General features: G+C 36.0%; 1 protein-coding gene across 1 annotated transcript in view; it reads left to right on the forward strand.

Annotated features, from left to right (window-relative positions):
* Diaph3 (diaphanous related formin 3) overlaps positions 1 to 22,003 on the forward strand; it is a 444,266-nt gene that overhangs the window by 232,311 nt on the left and 189,952 nt on the right. The window contains exon 20 of the mRNA XM_050159516.1: positions 9,057 to 9,296. Coding sequence (XP_050015473.1) covers positions 9,057 to 9,296 — 240 coding nt within the window. The remainder of the gene's footprint in view (positions 1 to 9,056; positions 9,297 to 22,003) is intronic.

Raw genomic sequence — 22,003 nt, forward strand, 5'->3', positions numbered from 1 at the left:
TTCCTTTTAACAAAGCCTTCGGTGTTTTTGGTAACTTACATGTTCATGTTGTTTTGCTATTTTGCTAATTGCCTTTGAAGTGAATATTCTTCATTTAGTTTACATTTAATTAGCCTTCATGTGTACGCCTACATGGGGAGCATGTAACATAATCAGAAGGTACTTCTAAAGCCATATCTGTTGTTCCACCATGTGATTCCCAGGGACAGAAAGAAGTCAAGCCAGTGGACTTGGCTCCATGTCTTCTCCTGGAGATCAATCTCATCACCCTTGGAGAATATATTTTTAAAGGAGATTCTAAATCTCTGATAAACTTTTTCTGTCCAGTCATGATAGTACATGCTTGTAATTCCAGTGTTTAGGGGGTAGAAGCAGGGGGATTCAATATTCAGGGATAGCATTGCCATTACATGAGCCTGGGCTCCATGAGGCTCTAGCATTAAAGAAAAAAATCAAACAGTAGCACACCAACCCCTGTCTATTTTTATTTGCATTCTATCTCTTTGACACCATTTCCCTTCCTACTCAAGAATTACCTTTATCGATAATTCTGGTCTCCTGGAATTCATTTTGATTTTCTTTTTGTTCTTGAGGTTTGTTACATCATGATTTTGAAGAGAGTTGGTTTTTGTTTTCCCCTCATTACTTCCTCCTCCCTTCCTTGCCCTCTGTTTCATCCATCTCCAGGTTCTTGTCATCAGGGCACATTTCTCTTTATTTTCACCTTTTCATGCTTTGGGGCTTGCATGTCAAGTCCTCATGCAAGTATTGATTAGAATGATGCCATCTGCCTTCATTCTTTACCTAGATCGCCGCATTTTTCATTTATTCATCCTTCTTTCCTTATTGTGCCAATTTCTCCTGTTTGTTTGCTATAGGTGCCTTTTGAACTCAGTTATTTTTATTGGGGACTTCTGTATGCTGCCTTCCTGTGGATAATTGCTTTTAACCTTTAAGTTTAACTTTGCTGTTACAAAGTTTATCTAAATGAAGACCTGAAATTGTTGCTAATTTTAGATAATATTTTTGGAACTTATGTGTCTATTTTTTTAATTTAGGGATTTAAAAGTGTCTATATAATCAAAACAAAAAAAGGGAGGCATTTAAGTTTATAATGCAATTGTAGGTCTTTTTGATGGTTTATATATTCTTTTTTCTTGTTTGTATCAAAGCATGATCTTTTTTGGTTAGGCCATCTATATAGTACTGAAATTTTATTGCATAGTTGACTTGTTTCATTTGGAAAAACAAAACACCATTCCAGTCACATCCTAATTGCTAGTCAGTCCTACATCATTCATGAGGAGTAAAGCCTTTAGTGTTTTTCACATATAAGCCAAGGATGTCTTATGATTCAGCACCTTGCAAGCAATGTTTGTAGGGTGGTTTTTAGTTGAGAATATCATCCATTGCCTAGGATGTTTTCTTTTGTACCCCCGAAGTTTGAATACAGATGTCTCATGGATCTCTGTAAATCTTTGCAGGAAATATATTGGGGAAATGAGGCTGTCCTTAAATAAATTACTGTAGAATTAGGCAATTTTCTTTTACTTCTAGTTTAATGTATAATTATCAGAGATATATCCTGGCTCATTTGAAGTTTTATTCCATGCTCCTTAAAGCTCTATTGTGTTTGAAAGGTCTGTAAAGGTCAGTTTTCATAAATTTCAGAAATACTATAAGAACTGTTCTCTCAGAGTGTTATTCTCGTAGGAACTTTTAATATATGTTATATACATGTGGAACTTTTGATATGTTATTTACATGTGGAACTTTAGATATATATTATATACATGTCGAACTTTTGATATATTATATACATGTGGAACTTTTGACATATACATGTAGAACTTTTGATATGATTTATACACAAGTAACTTTTGATCTATATTATATAATTGTATATATTTGAAGTACCCATGTGGCCTAAAAGAATCTTCATGAATTAGTACTATTAAAAGGAAACGCCTAACAGAAAAATCTTGTAGATACCAGTTCATGTAGCCACAGTATAGAATATGATGGAACATGAGGCAAGAAATAAATAATTGGTTCATTTAAGTGAAGTGGGTTTCAATATTTTAATAGAAATTGTACCCTCAAAAATGCTTTTAGAATTCCATTTCTATTAATATCAGAAACCATAAAATATAAAGAAATAATTTAACAAATTTATGAGAGCCATGTAGAATACAAAGACTAGAGAAAATACACAGGCTTTCTTATCAAGACCGAACTGTCTGTAGAGTAAGCTGTGTTCCATGAGAAAAGAAATAAAAAACTCCTACATCTCCAGAACTCAGCCCCTTCTAGCCTTTTTTTTCTGTCAAAAAAAATTCTTCTTAAAGATAACTTAGAGCTAAGGTTATGCTCTTTGAGCCACAAGGCAGAAAGCAATTGTACCAGAACCACCATTTGCAGGGCAAAAGAGGAAGGGGCTTTCTGTTTGGGCACTTGGCACTTATGTAGGTATCTACCTTGATACCTACTTCTGTAGGTATCTACCTTGTCTAGAGGCTGACACAGGGTACAGTTGGCCACAGAGCAGCTACGGAAGTACAAATGTAAACTACAGCATCTGAACATCCAACAAGACGAGTGTCAAATGGCATCTGCTGGGAGGCACTGAACTTCTGGCCCTGTCCAATGGAGGAATGCTTTATCAACATGTTTGATAACGACTTGAGCCAAGGAAAAAGAGAAAGAAAGCTATTAAGGCATGAGGGACACCACCATAGGGAAAGATCTATTTGATGCCACTTCGCACCTCAAAACTAACATTCACCTCCCGAGGGAAGATATAGATTGAATTCTACTTAGAATGTTAGAGAGATGCCTCTTAATTTACAGAACTTCTTAAACAGAGAAGGAATGGAAGGAAGCCCTGGGCACCCAATGTGATGATCAACTAGTAGCGGTTTTTTTCTGCTGAAATAAGACCACATAATCTCCAAAGGGAGGCTGTGGAATTCTGCGTGGGCCCCGCTTGAAAATACAGTACTTAAAATTAAGGAAATTAGAGAAATTGTTAGGGAAAATGGCAAAATAAATCTGTTTCCAAATGGTTTTGATTGTGGATTTCACGTCTGCAAACATAATGTGAATGCCGTGATGATCTTCAAGCCCAATAGGAAAGGGCTGGGGGAAGGGAGTAGACAAGGAAACGAAAATATGGTCTTAATTAAGAAATACTTGCAAGGAAATGAACATGACAAAAATGTACCATATGGGAATACTAGAACTGAAAAGTTCAATAACTAAATTGAAATTTTTAATTCATAGATTTAATAGTATATTGGAGCGAGCAGAGGAATCAGTGAAATTGAAAGCAGATTTATAGGGAGTATAAATGTACAAGCCTTGGCGTTGCTTTGCATCTATAAGTATGTAAAAATTTTACCATATGTACTTTGCTGTTGTTTAGTTTTCTCAAATAATTTTAGCATAACAGCTTTAATATCATAAGGCCACATTTATTTTAAAAACATTTTTGATATTCTGAGTACTACCCAGACATAAGGCACATGAATAGTTTTTTCTTTCTTTTTCGTTCTTTTTTTTTTTTTAAACAGCTTTTCCTACAAATGAAATTAACTTTTTTCCTCCCTGAGTTTTCTGGAGATCATGAACATATTGGCCTGCTAACAGTGGAAGATAGACATATTTTTTTCACATAATTAGAAAGAGCAAGTTTAAAACTTTGCTTTAATGTCTTCACTCCTGTTAGATCCCAGTATTTTCTCAACTGCTCTTGTCTTTGAGAAGCAGAGCAGCTGTTTTGACCACCTTGTTGTTTATCATCCCTCTCCCACAGAAAATGGAAGGATGTACTCTTAGACAGGTCTAAGCAGAGGCTGGGTCAGAATAGCAGATCTGTAGGAGCACTGCTGTGGCGGTTTAGATTAATGAAGACCAATAGTAATAGATATTTGAACAATTTTAATGGAAAAACCAGACTCACGAAACCAAGGTTCCAGCGGAGTACCGGAAGCAGGAAGGGGCGCGCACCCAATTTATCAGTAAACATTCGCCCGAGGCGAGCCCGCCCCCAAGGGGCGGGCTTATCCCTACACACTGCCAGCTCAGCACTGTCAGTACCAGTCCTTTGTATGAAGAACGGAAAGACATCAAGATGACAGCGGGCCACAGCTGGAAGGGACATATTCCCTAGAAACTATATTCATTCTCATAAGAAAACATAGCATATATAGCTTGAGGACCTTTCCAGGTGGTTTACACATTGTGACTGGATTTCCACACTGGTCCTCAGGTGGTGCTAAGGTGCAAGGTAGGTGTTTGCCACGTGGGCATCTGGAGCATTAGCGCAGTTATATTCTAGCTGGATCTTTTCAATCAACTGGTTATGTAGTGCTAGAATCTTCACTGGTTAGTTTTATGACGTTAAGGAATATTGACAAAGAGATTGATTGATTACTTAAGTTTCTTTTGAGATAGGACCATATAAACTCTGCCAAGTAGATGATGAAAAAAATCCTTTTAATTTTTCCTAAGTCCAATTCCTGACTAAAAGGACTTGAAAGAGAACTGTAGTGAATGTTAATACACCGCTGGTATAAAATTTAAAAAGTTGGTTTTCCTCTATGCAATAATGGATAAAATTATACCATAATTAAATTATGGGATGTTACATCTTCCACTGTTGAAGAGAGTACTAACTGTGAAGAGGTGGGCTCCAAAAACAATAGTTAGGACCTCTGTGACTCACAGTTCATAATGGTCCCAGTCTATTCTCGTTGCTTCTTTGATTTTTTTTATTGACTTTTGCATTTCTCTACGCCACCACTCATGTTTATGCCCAAGAAATAGAAGTTTGAAAAAAGTTTCCTTTTTGACCTTGCTTCTTGTTTACTCTTTAGTTAGCACTTTAATCAGCTGGTGTTACCTGTGAGTGATGGTCATCAGTTGTACTCTTCAGAATTAGGACTGATAGGCTAGAGAAGAGGGTTCAGTGATTTTTCTGCTCTCCCAGAAAACCCAGTTTGATTCCCATGTTGATGTATAACCATCTTGTAACTCTTGTTTCCCAGGATCCATTGCCATCTGGTGGCCTCTGCATGCACTGCAAGTACATGGGGCACAGACATACGTGCAAATCCCTCAGACTTGTTAAAAAAAAATACATCTTTTTAAGCAGTTTTTAAAAATACAACTGAAGTTGCCTGGCGGTGGCACACGCCTTTAGTCCCAGCTCTCAGGAGGCAAAAGCAGGCGAATCTTTGTGAGTTCAAGGCCAGCCTGGTCTACAAGAGCTAGTTCCCAGACAGGCTCCAAAAGCTACAGAGAAACCCTGTATTGAAAAAACAAAAAATAAATACAACTGAAGTCAAAGCACTTTTTAATTTTTTAGATTGATCTTCAGATTATAAATAACTATGATAAACTTGGGTATCTTGAGTTTGTATTTCAAACAATAATCTTAACTGTAAAATGAAGTCATGGTTTTTCCCCCTGACATTCTCATTATTTAGCTTGCAGTCCACTTTTCCTCTTCCTCCTGCCCTCTTGTTCTCTTTCCCATTTGCTCTCTCCTCCATGGCTTTCTGTTCCAGTCCAAGTACTGGAACAGCACTAGGTAGGCTTTCCATTTCTGCATTCAGCGGACTGCAAGTTCCCTAAGAGCAGGATGCAAGTCCTCAGTGTTGGTGAAATATGGGAAATAGTGAGGACAAGAAAATGCTTTCAAGTTTGTACAATATTTTCCTTAACTTTATTTTAAAATTTTAGTCTACCCGAAGCAAACATTGATTAATTCCCATTCAGAAGAATACTCTTAATATTTTTGTCGTTAGACCATTGCTCTGACGTGGTCTCATCCTTAAATAAGGAAAGCGTTCACCACAAGGGGCTAAGGTTGACCTGTAAGTTGCATTCTAACACAGTAATTTTGCTTCAGACATGTAATCTAGAAACAGCCTAATACTAATTTATCCGAGTTTGCAGAATGAGCAATATGTACCAGATATCTAATAAAAGCCAAAGTCCTCTTCATAGCAGCTGTTTTTAGGTTATCTCCCATGACTTTGCTTTCTCAGGGTTTCACGAATATGCAGCATTACATCATAGACTTTCTCTTTCCCAGGTACCTGTCCTCGGTGCCAGATACACTCATTAGTCATACAAATCTGGGTTATGTTTTCCTAGGAAAATTAATTACTTTCTGTTGGCTACATATGGTTAGCTTGTCAGAAGGGAAACTTTAGCATATTTTGGGGTGATATAATCTAGGCATTTAAACAGCCATTTTTTCTCTTCCTCTTTATGCATAAAATAGTACATTAATATCTGCTAGAATTAACATTTTGCAATAATATCTCAGCATTACTTGGGATACTAGAGAATTATTTCTAATGTTACCTGCAAAGTGCCTGGACCTGATTTCCTAATTGCAAATGAGGACCAAGGAAAACTAGAGATGTCATGGGTCATCATTCACCTTTTGAGTGGCCGTGATTATATGTCCTTCATTTTAGTGCTCTTGTGTTCCTTATTATTCTAAAGGTATTAAATTTAATACAGTAGCATCTGCACAACCAAGGTATGTGGCTGTTGGTCATCACAGTGTTTAAGGATTAATAAATAATTTAGGGAAGTTTATCTGTTTGAGGTCATGAGATGTATTTTAAATATAATAATGTTATGAGAGGTAATCACCATTTATCCTTACTTTTTGTATTACAGATATCAGTGTAATGTAGGACTTAATTTTCTAATAGAGTGACCTTTTCTCTTTCTATAAGTTTATATTGCTCAAGCTACAAAACACATTAAAATGCCTTTGTTGAGCCTATTGTCTTTTTACTTTATTGTAAGGGAAAATGGTATTTCTTCTTTTTTTTTTCATTTTCCCTAGACAGAAATTGCAGCATTCATAGTGCCTCTAGAGTGAAATTTTCACTAGTTATTCTAGTTTGGTTCTTAGAAGCTTGCTTCTTGCATTGCACACTGCTGTGGGATAGAATAATCTTTCTGTACACTATGAATATGCATTACTCACACTAGGTATTAAAGAAGCTGATTGGCCTATAGCAAGACATGATAAAGTTAGGTAGGACAATCAAACTGGGATGCTGGGATGAAGAGGGGCCAAGTCAGGTAGATACAACCCAGCCACCAAGTAAGCAGGATATGTAGAAAATGATGTAAAAAGCCATGAGCCACATGGCAAAGCATAAATAGAAATATTGGTTAATTGAAATGTAAGACTTAGTAATAAACCTGAGCTATCGACTGAGCATTTATAATTAGTATAATACTCTGTGGTAGTTTGGGAAGCAACTGCAGTCCGTACCATCTTTTTAAATCAGAGTCTAATCCAGGACCTCATTATTCTATGCAAGTCCTCTCCAGTCACATTTTCTTTAAAAAACCATTTAATTTAAATGACATGTATATGAGCATGTTACGTTTTTCTAAATAATCCTGTAATCCTGATTTTCTTTTTTTAGTAATAAACTGATTGGCCCAGTATCTCAAGCTTCTTATTAACTCTTACAACTTATATTAGCCCATTATTCTTATCTGTGTTAGCCACGTGGCTCGGTACCTTATTCAGCAGGGCCGTCACATCTTGCTTCTTCTCTGGCTGGGATAGGACTGCAGACTAGGACTTCCTTCTTCCCAGAATTTTCCTGTTCTCATTGACCCACCTCTACTTCCTGTCTGGTTGTCTGCCTATACTTTCTTCCTGGCAATTCAGCGTTTATTTAAAATATAATTGACAGAGTACAGACCATTGTCCCACACCACTTCCCCCTCTTTAAAAAAAAAACAAGCATAAAACAAGAACTCTAAATCAAATATCCTTTGTTTAGCTTGTCTCCTGACCATTAGCCATAATAACTTGTAACCAATATTCTAAACAAAGGAAAATATCCATAGTCCATTTTTTTGGGAACATGGATGTAGTTTTCCAGACTACTTCCTGCTGGTTGGGGGTGTTGATAATCTTATGGGGACCTAAAGAAAATTTAGAATTATGGAATAATCCTGTTTTTATTATATCTTGTGTTCCATACAAGTTTTATTTAACATCTCATCTTACTCTTTGCGTATCTTGAACAAGAAACTTCATCTCTTTTAGTCCTGTTGTGTTGTCTCATTGTTATCTGTCTTTTCCTCAAACATCTTTTGATCTTTGCTTAAACAGCTTTAACAGTTTTATTATTCCTGCCCCATCTGTGTTACCAAGACCTCATATTGATAATGTATTTTATGAAGGAATTCATTGTAACCGAGGGGCAATTTCTTTGGCCACCTATGTGGATTTTCGCCTTGTGTGTAGCTAGAACAGAGGGTGTTAACTTAAGGGGAAGAATGGGCCCCTTGGTTCTTGCTTACAAGTGTCGCCTTCTGTATTCCTCGGCAGCAAAACTGAGTCCCTCTCCAAGGTTACCTTGGCATGTGACAGCCCCGTGGCTTTGTGCCACTCCGTCTCCTGCTACGCCCATGTTTCCTAACTTTGATTCTGCTAATTTAGTATGTGTCAGGAGCCATTCTACTTTCTGTGTTTCTGAAGAAAGTCAATTTAGTACAAATTGGGACCTATTTACTCTCCCTCTATCTAACACATACTGTTAGTCAGCAGGGCTTCTGAGGACGGCAGTTGCTATTTGAGGCAAACAAACCCTTTTTAGACCTTTCTGAATATGTTTTAAACATGACCCAATGTATTTCAGTATTGAACAAAGATTATTTCATGTCGATGTGATTGCTTTGTAGTCTGTTTCCTGTGTATCCTGTTACATTTCTTAAAACTTGGGGGTTTTTAATGTTTATTTGATTGCTTAATTAAATTTCACTGTTTCATTAAAGCTTTCATTTCTTTGCATATCTGAATTGTTAATTTTGTTTTTGAAGGATGTCTGGATTCCTTACAGAAACAAGCAGAGCTCTCCTCTTCCTGCCATCAGTTTCAGGGGACATATTGCTTCTTCCGTACTGTCATACCAATAAATCATCCCAGATTACTTGCCGAGGTACAGTACTGAAGTATACCATGCATTTTAAAGGAAATCTGCTATTTTCTTTTCAATCAGATGAGCAATGTGAAGAGACTCCGGCCACGGCTCAGTGCTATTCTCTTTAAGCTTCAATTTGAAGAGCAGGTGAACAACATCAAACCTGACATCATGGCTGTCAGTACTGCCTGCGAAGAGATCAAGAAGAGCAACAGCTTTAGCAAGTTGCTGGAACTTGTGTTGCTAATGGGAAACTACATGAATGCTGGCTCCCGGAATGCTCAAACCTTCGGATTTGACCTTAGCTCTCTCTGTAAAGTGAGTTTGTTTTTTTTTAAAACACATATTTGCCTGAACACTTACTCTTAAATGTCAGCCCTGATTACATTATTTAAATATTTTTATTTTGATGGGCTCATTATCAAGAACTTGAACTGAACCATGAACTCAAACCTAGAGTGAACTGAGCTAATTTACTCAACCTCTGAACTAAATCCAAATATTAATTTTCTCTGATCTGCAAATCCAACTGAAGGATTTTGTTTAATAACTAAATTATTTCCTAAACCTATGCTTTCTCAAACCAGTGAAATAGAACGTCAAAATATCATTTAGGCTTTATATTTATTTAGTTCAGGTACTGTCATTTAGTGATGTATATTAACTGTTGCTTAGGACTGCTGAGTTTTTTTTGCCTTTAACTGTTTAAACATTTCTCTACATTATTTTGCATGTGCAGACTAAAAGAGAAGTAAGATTTATATATATGAAGAGAAAATATTTTTATGAATACATGCATTTCAGACCTCATTGATGAATTAAAAATATTTCTATCCAACCGTAGTTTTAGAGGTTATGAAAACTCAGTGAGTTTATTTAATGCCTTATTGTTTTCTTCTGGTTCCTTCCAACTTGAATTTATCTGTAACTAACATATTCAGTGTTTTGTATAACAGACGTCTTTCCTGGGGTATGTGTCATGGTAATAGTACTTTAGTGATCTGTTTGCCATAAATTCTTATCAGTTAACCTTGTGACATCCACACTCTCTGATTAAGGAATTTGGCTTTTATTATTCCTAGCTTGGTAGAGACTGTGAGGATCTGGTTCAGCTTTGGCTGTTGGCTGGTGAATGGCCATCCCCATGGTAACTTTACAGTCACCTTTTCCCACAGCTGTCCTGAGCCCAGGCCTCCACAGGCATCAAGGTTTCATGAACTTCTCTCTTCCTCTTTTATTTTTCTGCCTTTATACCTACAACTTTCTGTATTTGCTTAAATTTCCTGCTGCAGGAGACATATCCTGCAACACCCACCATAGGCTTTGTGCATCAGTGTTTACTTGGGGTAAACCCTGTGATGGGTGGTTTACCCATAGCCCATCACTGAGGTAGGTGATAAATATTTTACCTGGCATATGTGGAATTCCCATTTCCTAGAGGTAAACCACAGGTGTATTTGTTTGCTTATTTATATTTACTTATTCATATTACGATGATTCAGTGCTTTAATGGAGCTGTTTACAAAACTGTATGACAGTCAAGTTAGGCCAGAGAGGCCAGCTTAGCTGGAAGAGGGTAGTGGCTAAGTATCCAGAGGAAAAAGAGAAAAATAAACTGATTCTTGACTTATGTATGTATTTTCTGGAAAAAAAATTATAAGCAAAAGAAAACAGTTGGCATAAAGCTTATTGCATTGCACATGTGTGTATATAATGGCCTTTGCATTCTTCATAGGACATTCTTTGCATTCTTCATGGGACAGGAATTAGGGAAAAGAGAAGTGAAATAGGAAGCGAGTAAATATTCCTAAATGTCATGCCTCACAGTGGTGGTTTTCTAGCCATACATTAGTTCTGTAAGCCAGGTAGTGTGATCAGATACATTCAGGAACGTAATTCTATTAGCAGGAAAAAGAAGGTGAAGGCCTATTGGCCTAGTACTGTTGTCATCGAGGATATATTGCTACTTAAATTTGATAATTCAGATTTAATCTAAGCTACACAGTTATTTTTTTCCTGAGTCATATTTACTGTATTTGCATTGCAAATAAATGTATTTTCTTTTAAATATTCAGCCCATTCCTACCACTGCAGGAGTTCTATTGGGAAGAACTGGGTGACATAGCTATAGTGCCAGAAAGTTGGTAAGTGGCTGAGATACAATACCTGACCTATGACAGTGACAGAGACATCAAAGTCAAAAGAAAGATAGGGAAGATGTGGTAGTAGATGAGGAAGAGGGAAAGATAATCTATTTGTGCTTAGCGATCTAAGGTGCATGGTGTTTCTACTGGCACACTCGCAGTGTTTGCTCAAAAAGGAACTATTATTTTATTATTTTCCTTTTTTTTTTTTTTTTTTTTTGCTTACCTCTCAATCTTAAAGGACAAAGCTTTTAAGTTGCCTTATCAGAACACTTTACAAAAGTCTGGATGTCTGCCACACATTTGTCACGAACAGTTGGGATTATAGAGCTCTAAGCTAAAATAGTGAGTGGCCTTGGAGCTTAAAATAGAGAAGTAGAGTTGATCAGGGAAGTAAACAAATTTCACAGCCTGAGAAGCATTGACAGGGTTTTGTGAGTTTGTGAAGCTGAAGGAGAAGGAGAAAAGCAAGACTACCAACTTAAGGAAGCTGAGGATGAGAAGGAAGACAATGGAGAACTCAGTCCTGCACCCGAAAAACTACTGGGGTTTATTGATTAGCACACAGTATGTTAGTTCTACTGTATGATTTGCATCTCAGTATAGTTAATGTACCCAAAGTTGGCTACCTGTTCTCCTTCATCCCTTCTTCTTAAAGAGATGTTGACAGGAGATGAGATCTGATTAATGAAGTAGAAGAGGATAATGCAGGGTCTGGCACATAGTAAATAGCTAAAGAATGAAGGGAAATTGTTTTATTACAATAGTGTAGGTGTTATATTTATTTTGAAATGGAAAACAGACATTCTCTCCTTGAGATATAGTCATAGATGCATAGTAATTTAAAAATTTTATACAAATACAATTCAAGCAGTTATTGTTTTACTTCAGTTAGTGTGTAGACCAGTTAATCTGTCTTCAGATAAAAAGTTGTCTGTGTTCATGCATTGCTAGTGGGCATTTCTGATCATCACTCTTTAGAGACTTCTGTTGTACAAGAAACAAAATAAATACTACAACTTCCTTTTTATTAGCTCGCATGTCAAGTTGAAAGCGTATATTGAACTAGATGCTATCTCATCACGTTTGTTATCAGAAGTAGCAGCCTGATCTTTGACAGTTGTGATTCAATTTTTCACTCTAAATATAAAGCATTTGGTTTTTTGATAATCCCCCATATATGCAGCTCTTTATTTATTTGACAGTATAAAGACAAGAAATGTTTTAATCTGTTCAAACATGCTGAGTAATTATATGGCATTTAGCATTCTGTATGTGAAATTCTTATTTTAACTTTCCTTTTAGATAAAGGCTTATGTATGAAAAATGCATGATTTTTAAAGAACTGGTTTTGCTACCTTAGAGTCGGTACACAGATTCTGAATTCCTTACCCATTATATTTCAGACTTATACTTTTGTATGCATTCGTATTTCAGAGTTCTAACTATGGTTATCTCTGATTTGAAACATGCTATATGACAATTGTCAAATAAATACAGAAGTAAACTTGAGTTATAATGTGAACATCAACTTGAAATTTTTTGTAATATATATACAAAAATTAAAGTTGATGTATAAGCATGGACTTCTCTGATAGTCAAAGTACAGAAATATTTTAGTCCCCCCTTATTAACTAAAGGAAAGCTATAGGAGGGTTTATGATAGGAGGATGTGTTGTGTGCTCTTAGCAGCCAAGGCTGAACCAGCTTCCTGTGCATTTTTCCTCTAGGACCTATCTCTTTCCTTCCCTCGTCACTGCCACATACATATTCTGGGTCTCCTAAGTGGATGGATGCTCCAGAAGAAAGCCTTTCATGTGTATTCTTCAGTGATAGCAATGTTATTCGTAGCTTAGGTAGCATTATGTACCTTGCCTTGACTTTTCCATAGGATAAACTGTAGAATGTAAGTGAAATGTTTGCCATTCATGCAATTCTCTAAAAATAGTAATACTTCACACTTTAATTAAAAGCTGGCAGTAGGCATTTTGTATACTCACATACATGGTACCCACACACACACACACAAAACTAATGTTAAAATGTAAATCCATTTCCTCAGAAACCCATCACATAGGTGGTAGATGCTTCTGTTTCCAAAATGCTTATCTGTAAAACTTTAATTTATTTACTGATATGACTGTTTCTTTAAGAGAACTCACTAGCGTGGCAAATATGTTTTATTTCCAATTAAAATTAGCATCCAGCTAATTAATGGATTGACCTGATTATCAAAGTTTAACATTACATTAAAATATATGAGGTAATTTTGACTTGTAAATTTAAGGAACAGATGGTTCAAATCTGCACACAATGGTGCTGACATGTGTTTAATAATGTTTACTGATACCTAATGAGATGTGTGATTTCTGAATAACAAATCCTAATCAATATATTGGATTTGTAGCTTTTTGTTCTGCATTAAGTAACTTCCTATAATTGAGGTAACAGAAGAGCTTTTTTGTTGTTGTTTTCTTACAAAAGTTATATCTATTGATTCCTCTTCAAATTATCCACTTTATCTCTTGTAGCAAATTTTCTATTGTCTATGTCAGAGCATTAGAAAGTTAGTTTCTGTGTTAAAATTACAAAACCATGCATAATACCATGAGAAGGAGGTAAGAAGAAAGTGGTTGAAGGGCAACTGAAGCAGATTGATGTCCAAGTTCCTTTTCTCTAGTGCAGAATTTTCTGTGTGACCTTCTGGATCGTTCTTTTTCTAGCGCAAGCTTTCCTAAAGTAAAGTAACTTCACCAAATCTGTGATGGGAAAGATTTAAAATGGAAACTTTAATTTCCGTTTCCTTTAATGTCTATACTGACTGTCGTAAGTTGCCTTTTGAACCTCTGAACATCTTCTACTTTAATCATATTTATTGATTTGCAGCATGGAGTAGCCTTTAAAAATCACTAATGCCCGGTCCTCTTCATCAGTTCCCTTAATTCAAAAGGCTTTTGCATGGCACTTTAAAATGGGTTCCAGGTGACCATAACACTTAACCCACACTGGCAATCATTCTGCCTCTCCTACAATGCTTGTGTAATGCAGAATGGAAAATTCCTGACTGGTTTTCTGGAAGTAAATAAGCAACAAACAAACATGAGGAAATGAAAACGAACCGACAACAAAACAAAAACAAAATGAAAGAACTTAAGCAAAGTGGTGGAAATATTCCCTAAAACTGCTGCTTTTCATTCATGCCAACCTGAACACTCTTCTGAAAATGACAGTTTTTGAAGAGAAATGTGAATTCCAGACACGGTACAGCTAAAAGAAGTGGAAGGCCCATGTCCTGACTCATTATGCAAATCCTGGCCCTGTACAGGTAGAATTTCAATCACTGTATGAGAGTTTAGAGCGTCTTGGCCCGTCGCAGACAGTTTGTATTTTGCATATCTGTCATAGTTACACGGGTTAGGATTGCAGATTCTTGTGTGTGAAATTTTGACTTTCATGTGTCACTTTTTCATTTCCTCTGAAGTTATTTTTGTGAAAGATATCTGCCAAACAAACCCATTGTTCCATCTGCATTCAGTGGTTTAGAAGGATTTTTAGTTTTCATCAAATTGGCAGAATCAAACCCAGTACATTTTGGCACCCTTTGAAAGTTAAAGCCTTTATGGGCCAAAGAGTTGCAAAGAACAAATGCCATTCTTATTTTACATACAGCCAATTAAACCACAGAAATTCTGGTGTATAAGGAGTGGGAGAGTAGCGAGAATACAGAACCCTTTGACTCATTTGTCGCATTTCCTTCCAAAGAATATTTAATTGGATTTACCATTACCTGTTCTTATCTTTGTTTTTTCAATTGCTAGAATGTGTTGTAAATTAGGAACGTTCTCCTAATAAAATATGAAAGTTTTTTTTTTTTTTTTCAGCCTGGGTACTGACATCTCTCAAAGCAAGCTTACCTCGGATATCCAGCCTTGCATTATCTTCCAAACCATTCCTAAAGACACATAGACAAGTACATGGACAGCAGAGCTAGCAACCAAGATTAATTTCTCCTGCTAATTCTGGCTCAATTTAGGGTCATCTTTACATGTTATAAATGAAAACCTCAAATACCCATTCCTGATAACTTTTATTTATGTTTTTTTCCTGATAACTTTTAAGAAGCTTTTTGTTTACCTTTCATTTTATACAAAGGATGCTTAATTGTTTGAGCATGGATGGGGTCAGAGCAAAACACACAACATTATTATCCACGTGGTAATAATCTTATCAATTTTTGTTCTTAAGGAACATGAAGAATGTGATGATGAAATGTATATAGGAGGCTTAGAATTCAAGTATAAACATTGGAAAGTTAAAATAAAATTAGTTAAATTGGCCTATTTTTTTAAATGAAAATATAATTTATAATCATTTGCTGAGCACAGTGAAAACAACATTGAAGGGATATTTTCAGCCTGCAAGTGTATAATAGTATATTTATTATTCTACACTGTAGGAACCTAGAAAAAACTGCAGAAAATATGAAGTAAGCAAAGAAAGGAAATAAATTAATAGGGAAAATCAACAAAACCAAAAATCTTACAGCTTAAAAAGAAAGTGATATTAATGAACTTATAGCCAAGCTAAACAAGACAAAGGAAAAGAAAACAAAACAAAAAATTAAATGCTATCCATGTGAGCATAAAAGGAAGTGACCTTATTCCATAGATATTAAAAGGATAACAAAGTAGTAGTACAGATATAATTTGTAAGCTAGATGAATTGAGACCCATTCTTCAATGGCAATATAGATGTGTCACAAAATATAAGAGAAAAATATAAAAAGATATTAAATGACTTTGATAAATTCAAACGAACCAACAGAAAAACAAAATGAAAGAACTTAAGCAAAGTGGTGAAAATATTCCCTTAAACTGCCGCTTTTCATTCATGCCAACCTGAACACTCTTCTGAATATGACAGTTTTTCAAGAGAAATGTGAATTCCAGATACAGTACAACTAAAATCTCTTAATCAAAGTAATTTAATCAATAGTTATCAAAGGATGGTTAGTAAAGGAGGAAAGATAAAGTCCAGGTAGTTTCACTAGTTAATTTTAACAAACATCTAAGTTAAGATTAAGGCCAGTTTTCTGTACTAGTGGAAGCAGAGAGAATACTGACTAGGTATATGAGGCTAATATGGCTCAACATCTGGAAACACATGCAAGTCAGTTTATCCACAGGCTCAGGAACAGAAGTCAACATGACAGTATGCAAAAGGCATTTGACAAAATCCACTCAGAATAAAAGCTGGAAGGGATGGATATAGACAAAACTCTTCTATAATTTATATGGAGGCACAAAAGACCTTGAGTAGCTGACACAGAACTGGTGAACAGCGTCTATCTACACTTTAAATCTGACAACAAGTCTCAGTGTAGGGCCACAATGTAAAATGCTGTGATTAGCCAAAAAATGTGATAAATTTTTCATAATAACCCAGAAAGAAAAATAACAGCCAACTGTTCTATGACAAAGGAGGAATGATAAAATAATATAGAAAATGCTCTCCTAAAAAAGCTGACTGGAGTATCTAAACATCTCCATGCTAGAAAGGAAGAAAAACAAAGAAACAAAACAAAAAAAAAAAAAAAACAGACTTCAGATCTCATACAAATCCAATTAAAAAAATTTAATATAATGGAAAATGACACAAATCTTTGTGATGTTGGGCTTATCAAGAACATTTTTAGTATAAAATTAAAAGCATGTTAGAAATAAAAATTATGAAAGCTAAACTTAAATTAGAATCACAATGTAAACCACAGATTTCAAAAAATTTTTGGTGGGGATAGTGGTGAGCAACTTTATACCTTAGCGGTGAGAACAACTCAATTAAAATACAATAAAAATATAAATAGTGCATCAGAGAATATGTAGAGAGCAAGTAATTAGTTGAAATGGTTAATGTGTGACATTTGGGCATTCTCACATTTCAGTTAGACACAACAGAAAGCTATGTAAGGACAGCTTAGACATCTGCCTTGTTTCTTAAAAATTAGGAGATTCTCACATGAACATTGACCTACTTGTAACTGGAAAATGCTGGGCCATCTTCCTCAAGTGTGAGAAGTAGGAACATTTCTCCACAGCCCTCTTTAACAGCTAGTGTTTAAAACCTCCCCCTTCATTTGCAACTGGCTGTAATGTCTAACACATTTGTGGCTTGACATTTTTTTGCAGATGTAAATAAATGTCTCTTTACTTCAAATAGGGCACTAACAACAAACCAAAGAAGCAATTCTACCCAAGTGTAGCCAGTGAGTGGTGAGTTTCTTAGGATTATTAGGCAACTGTATCACTTAAAGTCCCCACCACAGCACAGCCAGGGTGGCACCTCATGGAATTCCTACACAACCAGCAGTCTGTTTTGTAGAAGGGTCTAGTTGGGTCATGCCTGCTCCTTCTCCTCTCCCTGATTCCTTGCCTTTCCAACGCCATCTCCATTGGTGCAAAGAACTCTAATCAAACCAAATTAAGTCAAATCAAATGCCCCTGTTTAATAGATGGCACACTCCTTTGTGACCAGGGGAATGGCAGGGGGAAGAAAGAGGGAGTACACAAGCAATCCTAAAACCACCTGTTCCTTGTTCCAGGGCGACCCTAAATACCATGTGGGAGGGGTCAGCGCTTGGCAGGCTGGGAGTTGGAGTCCGGATCTGAAACTCTGTGTGTGTGTGTGCGCGTGTGTGAGGTGTGTGTGTGTGTGTGTGTGTGTGTTTCCTCCCTCTCTCTCCCTTCATCTTCCTGCCCTCTTCCCTTCCTGACAGACTTTTCTCCTTATAGCCCTTCTGTCCTGGAACTCCCTCTGTAGACCAGACTGGTCGTGAACTTAGAGATAGGCCTGCATATGCCTTTGTCTCCCAGTGCACTGGGATTAAATGTGTGTACCACTACTGCCCGGCTATATGTACTATATAATACATGTTTACTTTACCAATCAGCTAGTAATTACAGTCATGTGTTTACCCAGATGAGTTGAAAACATGCCTACATTAAAACCTACATACAAAGGCTTGCAGAAGTGTTGTTTATAATTCTCTGAACATGGCAGGAAATGATATGTCCTGAGTAGGTGACTGAATTGACCAACTGGACTACCTGGGCTGTGAAGTGTTTGCAGTACTCAATAGCAGTTATTTCTTAAGTGATGATAAGCATTAACAAATGAAAGAAATCGGTCTGAGAGATCTTCATGCTATATGTGCCTGCGTGTTGCATTCTGTAAAAGGTAAAATTTATCTGAATGGTAGAAAGGTCAATGGTTGCAGAACTTCTGAGGAAAAGGAAGAAGAAAGGGATGAACACACATTTTTATAGTGAAAAAAACTATTATTTCTGAGATATTGTATTGGTGGTTATAAAATATGTTTGTAGAAATGCAGAATTAGAGAACATAAAGGACATGGATATTGTAAGTATGAACTAGTTAGCAATAGTATGTAAATAGTGGCACATCATTTATAACAGTGTAACATGTTTATGGAAAATGCTATTAGAATCTACGTATGTGGAAACTGTTTTACTGCTTATCACTTAAATTGAAAACTTATCTATTAACTAAAACCTTAAAGCTGACTTTAATTTAAAATTAATTTTCTTGTTCTCTTTGTATTGATTATTGACTACTCCATAAGCATTTAATTTATTAGTATTTATTGTTATAGATTAAAAGATTGATGCTTTTAAACAATTTAAGAAGTAGCTTTTTTTAAAAAAAATTTAGACTCCAATAATTTTTTTTATTTTCTAATTTACCCAGTAAGGATACTTTCACCCTTTATATTGAAGAAAACATATTTAACAAGAAAACTCCCTTATCACAGTAATTTATGTATCTATATATTATGTATTACATCAGAAAAATATCATTGTTGCACAATAATATATTAGTTCACCACTGGACATGTTCTAGTCCTTGAGTTTTCGAGCTTCCTGAGGAATGTGATATTCTCTTTGCTCAGTTATCTTCCATTGGAAGATAGCTTTTAATTTTTAATTTTTAGTGATACTGTTTTGTTCATACACAACAAACTTTTTCTATAAAGTCATGAGATAGAATATGAAATTAAAATAAACTTGTATATGTCTACTTAAAATTTATTCATCATTTTCCCTCCCATGTTGACTCTTGATTTGTATTGGCAAATTGTCTATTAGAAATATATAAGCATTAGGGTTTTTTATTAATTGTATGTGAGGTGAATTTTTTATTTTAGGCATAAAGCCATTGAAATAAGAACATATTCTTGTAGCTAGAAATGACTTAGGGAAGGGTGTCTGCTACTGGAGCTCTGGGGGCTAGAATTGGGAGCTAAAAGACATCGAAACTTATCAGTTACATTTAATGTTCTTTTGTTGGTTTACTACTGCTTTCATCCACTGTAGTTTTAAGCATTTGTTGGAATCATCGTATTTTACCATGACTGAGATTGAAATGGGCTTACATTCTAGCCATGGTCTCTAGGCAGAAGGTATGATTTGCCTAAGGCACTTGATCTCTCTGAACTTGTTTCTTTCCCATAAATAATGGCTATAATGCGGTCTCCTTCCTGAGGCTGGTGGGTGCTTGTTTTACCGGACTGATATATGGCATATTATTCGGTTTTTCATGCCTCAGCATAACTGACAAACGCTAACTCATGCTATTGTCCTCAGCATTCACATTGCAGTCTTCTAGGGCGTTTGCTCATTGTGCCGATCTATGGTTGGGTTGTGTTTTCAGGCGCTCTCCATGGTCTGTATACTGTGCAGACACCCTGGTTGTGATGCACACTGACAGATTAGCAGCATTAGCAGAGGAGCTTGGTGTCACATGCTTTATATGCAAAGTTTGTTTAGCAAGTAAGGGGCTGGAGTTTTCTGGATTCTGAAACTCCATAATAAAATGCTTCATTTTGATTTTAGTTTCTTTCCTTGTGACTTAAACAATAGAATATTCTTTAAATGTCATCCAAATTTGTGTCGAACACCTTTAAAATGTTCCAAAACCTTGCATTGGCACGGCAAGTGAGTCCTACTGCAGATTGACAAGCAGGCCATGATTTATTACCGGGTCTGCTTTTAACATTATTTTGTCTGGAATGAACAGAGTGGTTAGCGAAACTCCATCCATCTTTTTGTTTATTTGACATCTATGCCACATTAAATGTACATTAAAGAAACAATCCATGAATAAGGAATTCTGTTTAGCAATGATGATTACTATCTGTCAGATAAGTCTCTTGACAATCATGCAGAAGGAAATCCTGTCAAGAAATGTCTGTTAAGATTTAAATAAACCATTTTTAATATGAACATTATCCCGAATGAAATTTCATTTCATTTTCTTTCTAATAACTACCATTACAAAGGGTGCTTAAGTTATTTTTCATTTCAAAATTAACACTGTCTCTCAATTTTACTTCTAACTCAATCACTGATTACAAAGTGGTTGCTAAAAACAGAATGCACCTTTTATAGTTAATGTTTGTCAAAAATTTAAATCCCCCCCCTCTCTCTCACACACACGCACTTACTAAATGCATTTTATTATTCTTTTGTGATTTTTTTTAAGGCTTCACTTTACAATTCGTTCTTTCCCATGATTCATGAGAGAGAACAATCATTTTGGCAGGAAGGACACCGTGATAGCCCTAGATAGTCACCAGAAGCTTCCTAGGTGGACCTTTCATTTACTAAGCTTGTTTCAAATCCACTTGGAAGTTTTCAGTGATTCTTTTTTTGTAATTCTCAAAATAATTGAATCCCAGCTCAAGAGAGATGGTTGGCTTGGGTTCTTCCTTAGCATTCATTAGCTCTGCTGTCTAATATTAGATTGCCACTGAATAATATTTGATATAGCTTGATATTCACTTTATTTTTATCCAGTGGCCTCTGAAAGTGTCACCTTTCCTCAGTGTGTTACCTTTATATTGTCAGCAAACAGTTGTAGGATGAGTGGGTCCTTTTATTCCGTCCTGCCCAGCTAGCTTAACCCCCAAAATAACCACACAGAAATTAAATTACTGCCTGGCCCATTAGCTCTAGCCTCTTATTGGCTAACTCTCACATCTTGTTTAACCCATTTCTATTAAATCTGTGTATCACCACGTGACTGTGGCTTACTGGCAAGATTCTAACCTACATCCGTCTCAGGTCGGAGATTCATGGCGTTTGCCACACTTTTCTTCCCAGCATTCTGTTCTGTCTACACTGTCCACCTAAGGGCCGCCCTATCAAAAGGCCAAGCCAGTTTCTTTATCCAACCAATGAAAGCAACACAAATACAGAAGGACCTTTCTATACCACTAAACAAGCAATGTTAGACCTAAATACTTTGGATTTATTTGATTTGAAGATGCTACAACCTATATTGTATCATAGAACCCCAAATCTTTATTCTTACCACTCATCAGTAAATGTGGAGATTGATCCAGTGGATTTTGGTTTCATGACAAATTTCTTAAGATATTAATCCTAGTAGTTACTGGATGATTGCATCATAAGAATTTTGAAAAACTGTATTAAGTGTCTGCATATTATAGAAGTCAATTATGTTTTGTCCTACTCAGCTTTCCACACAGGATGTCACTTGGTTTCTCATGAAAGGTGTATAGAATGGAAGGACGGGCACTTACCATAGTAGGTGACTCAGAGTTCAGTGTAGGAACAATATGCCCAAGTAGTAAAATATGAAAAATAGGGGAACTTAGCTACTACAATGTTTTATTTTTTAAATTGAGCAATGTTTTAATGCAGCACACGCATAGGGGAAAGCTTACTGTCTGAGCTGGCTTTCACTTCTGAGATGACTGTGTGAATGGAATAGAGGTATAAGTAAGTTACAAATTAGATTATTGTTTGTGGCTTGTGTCTACAAACTGAAACTGACCCACGC

Source organism: Alexandromys fortis, unplaced genomic scaffold (assembly GCF_014885135.2).
Source record: "Alexandromys fortis isolate MF-2015 unplaced genomic scaffold, M_Fortis_MF-2015_v1.1 scaffold_113, whole genome shotgun sequence".
NCBI lineage: Eukaryota > Metazoa > Chordata > Mammalia > Rodentia > Cricetidae > Alexandromys > Alexandromys fortis.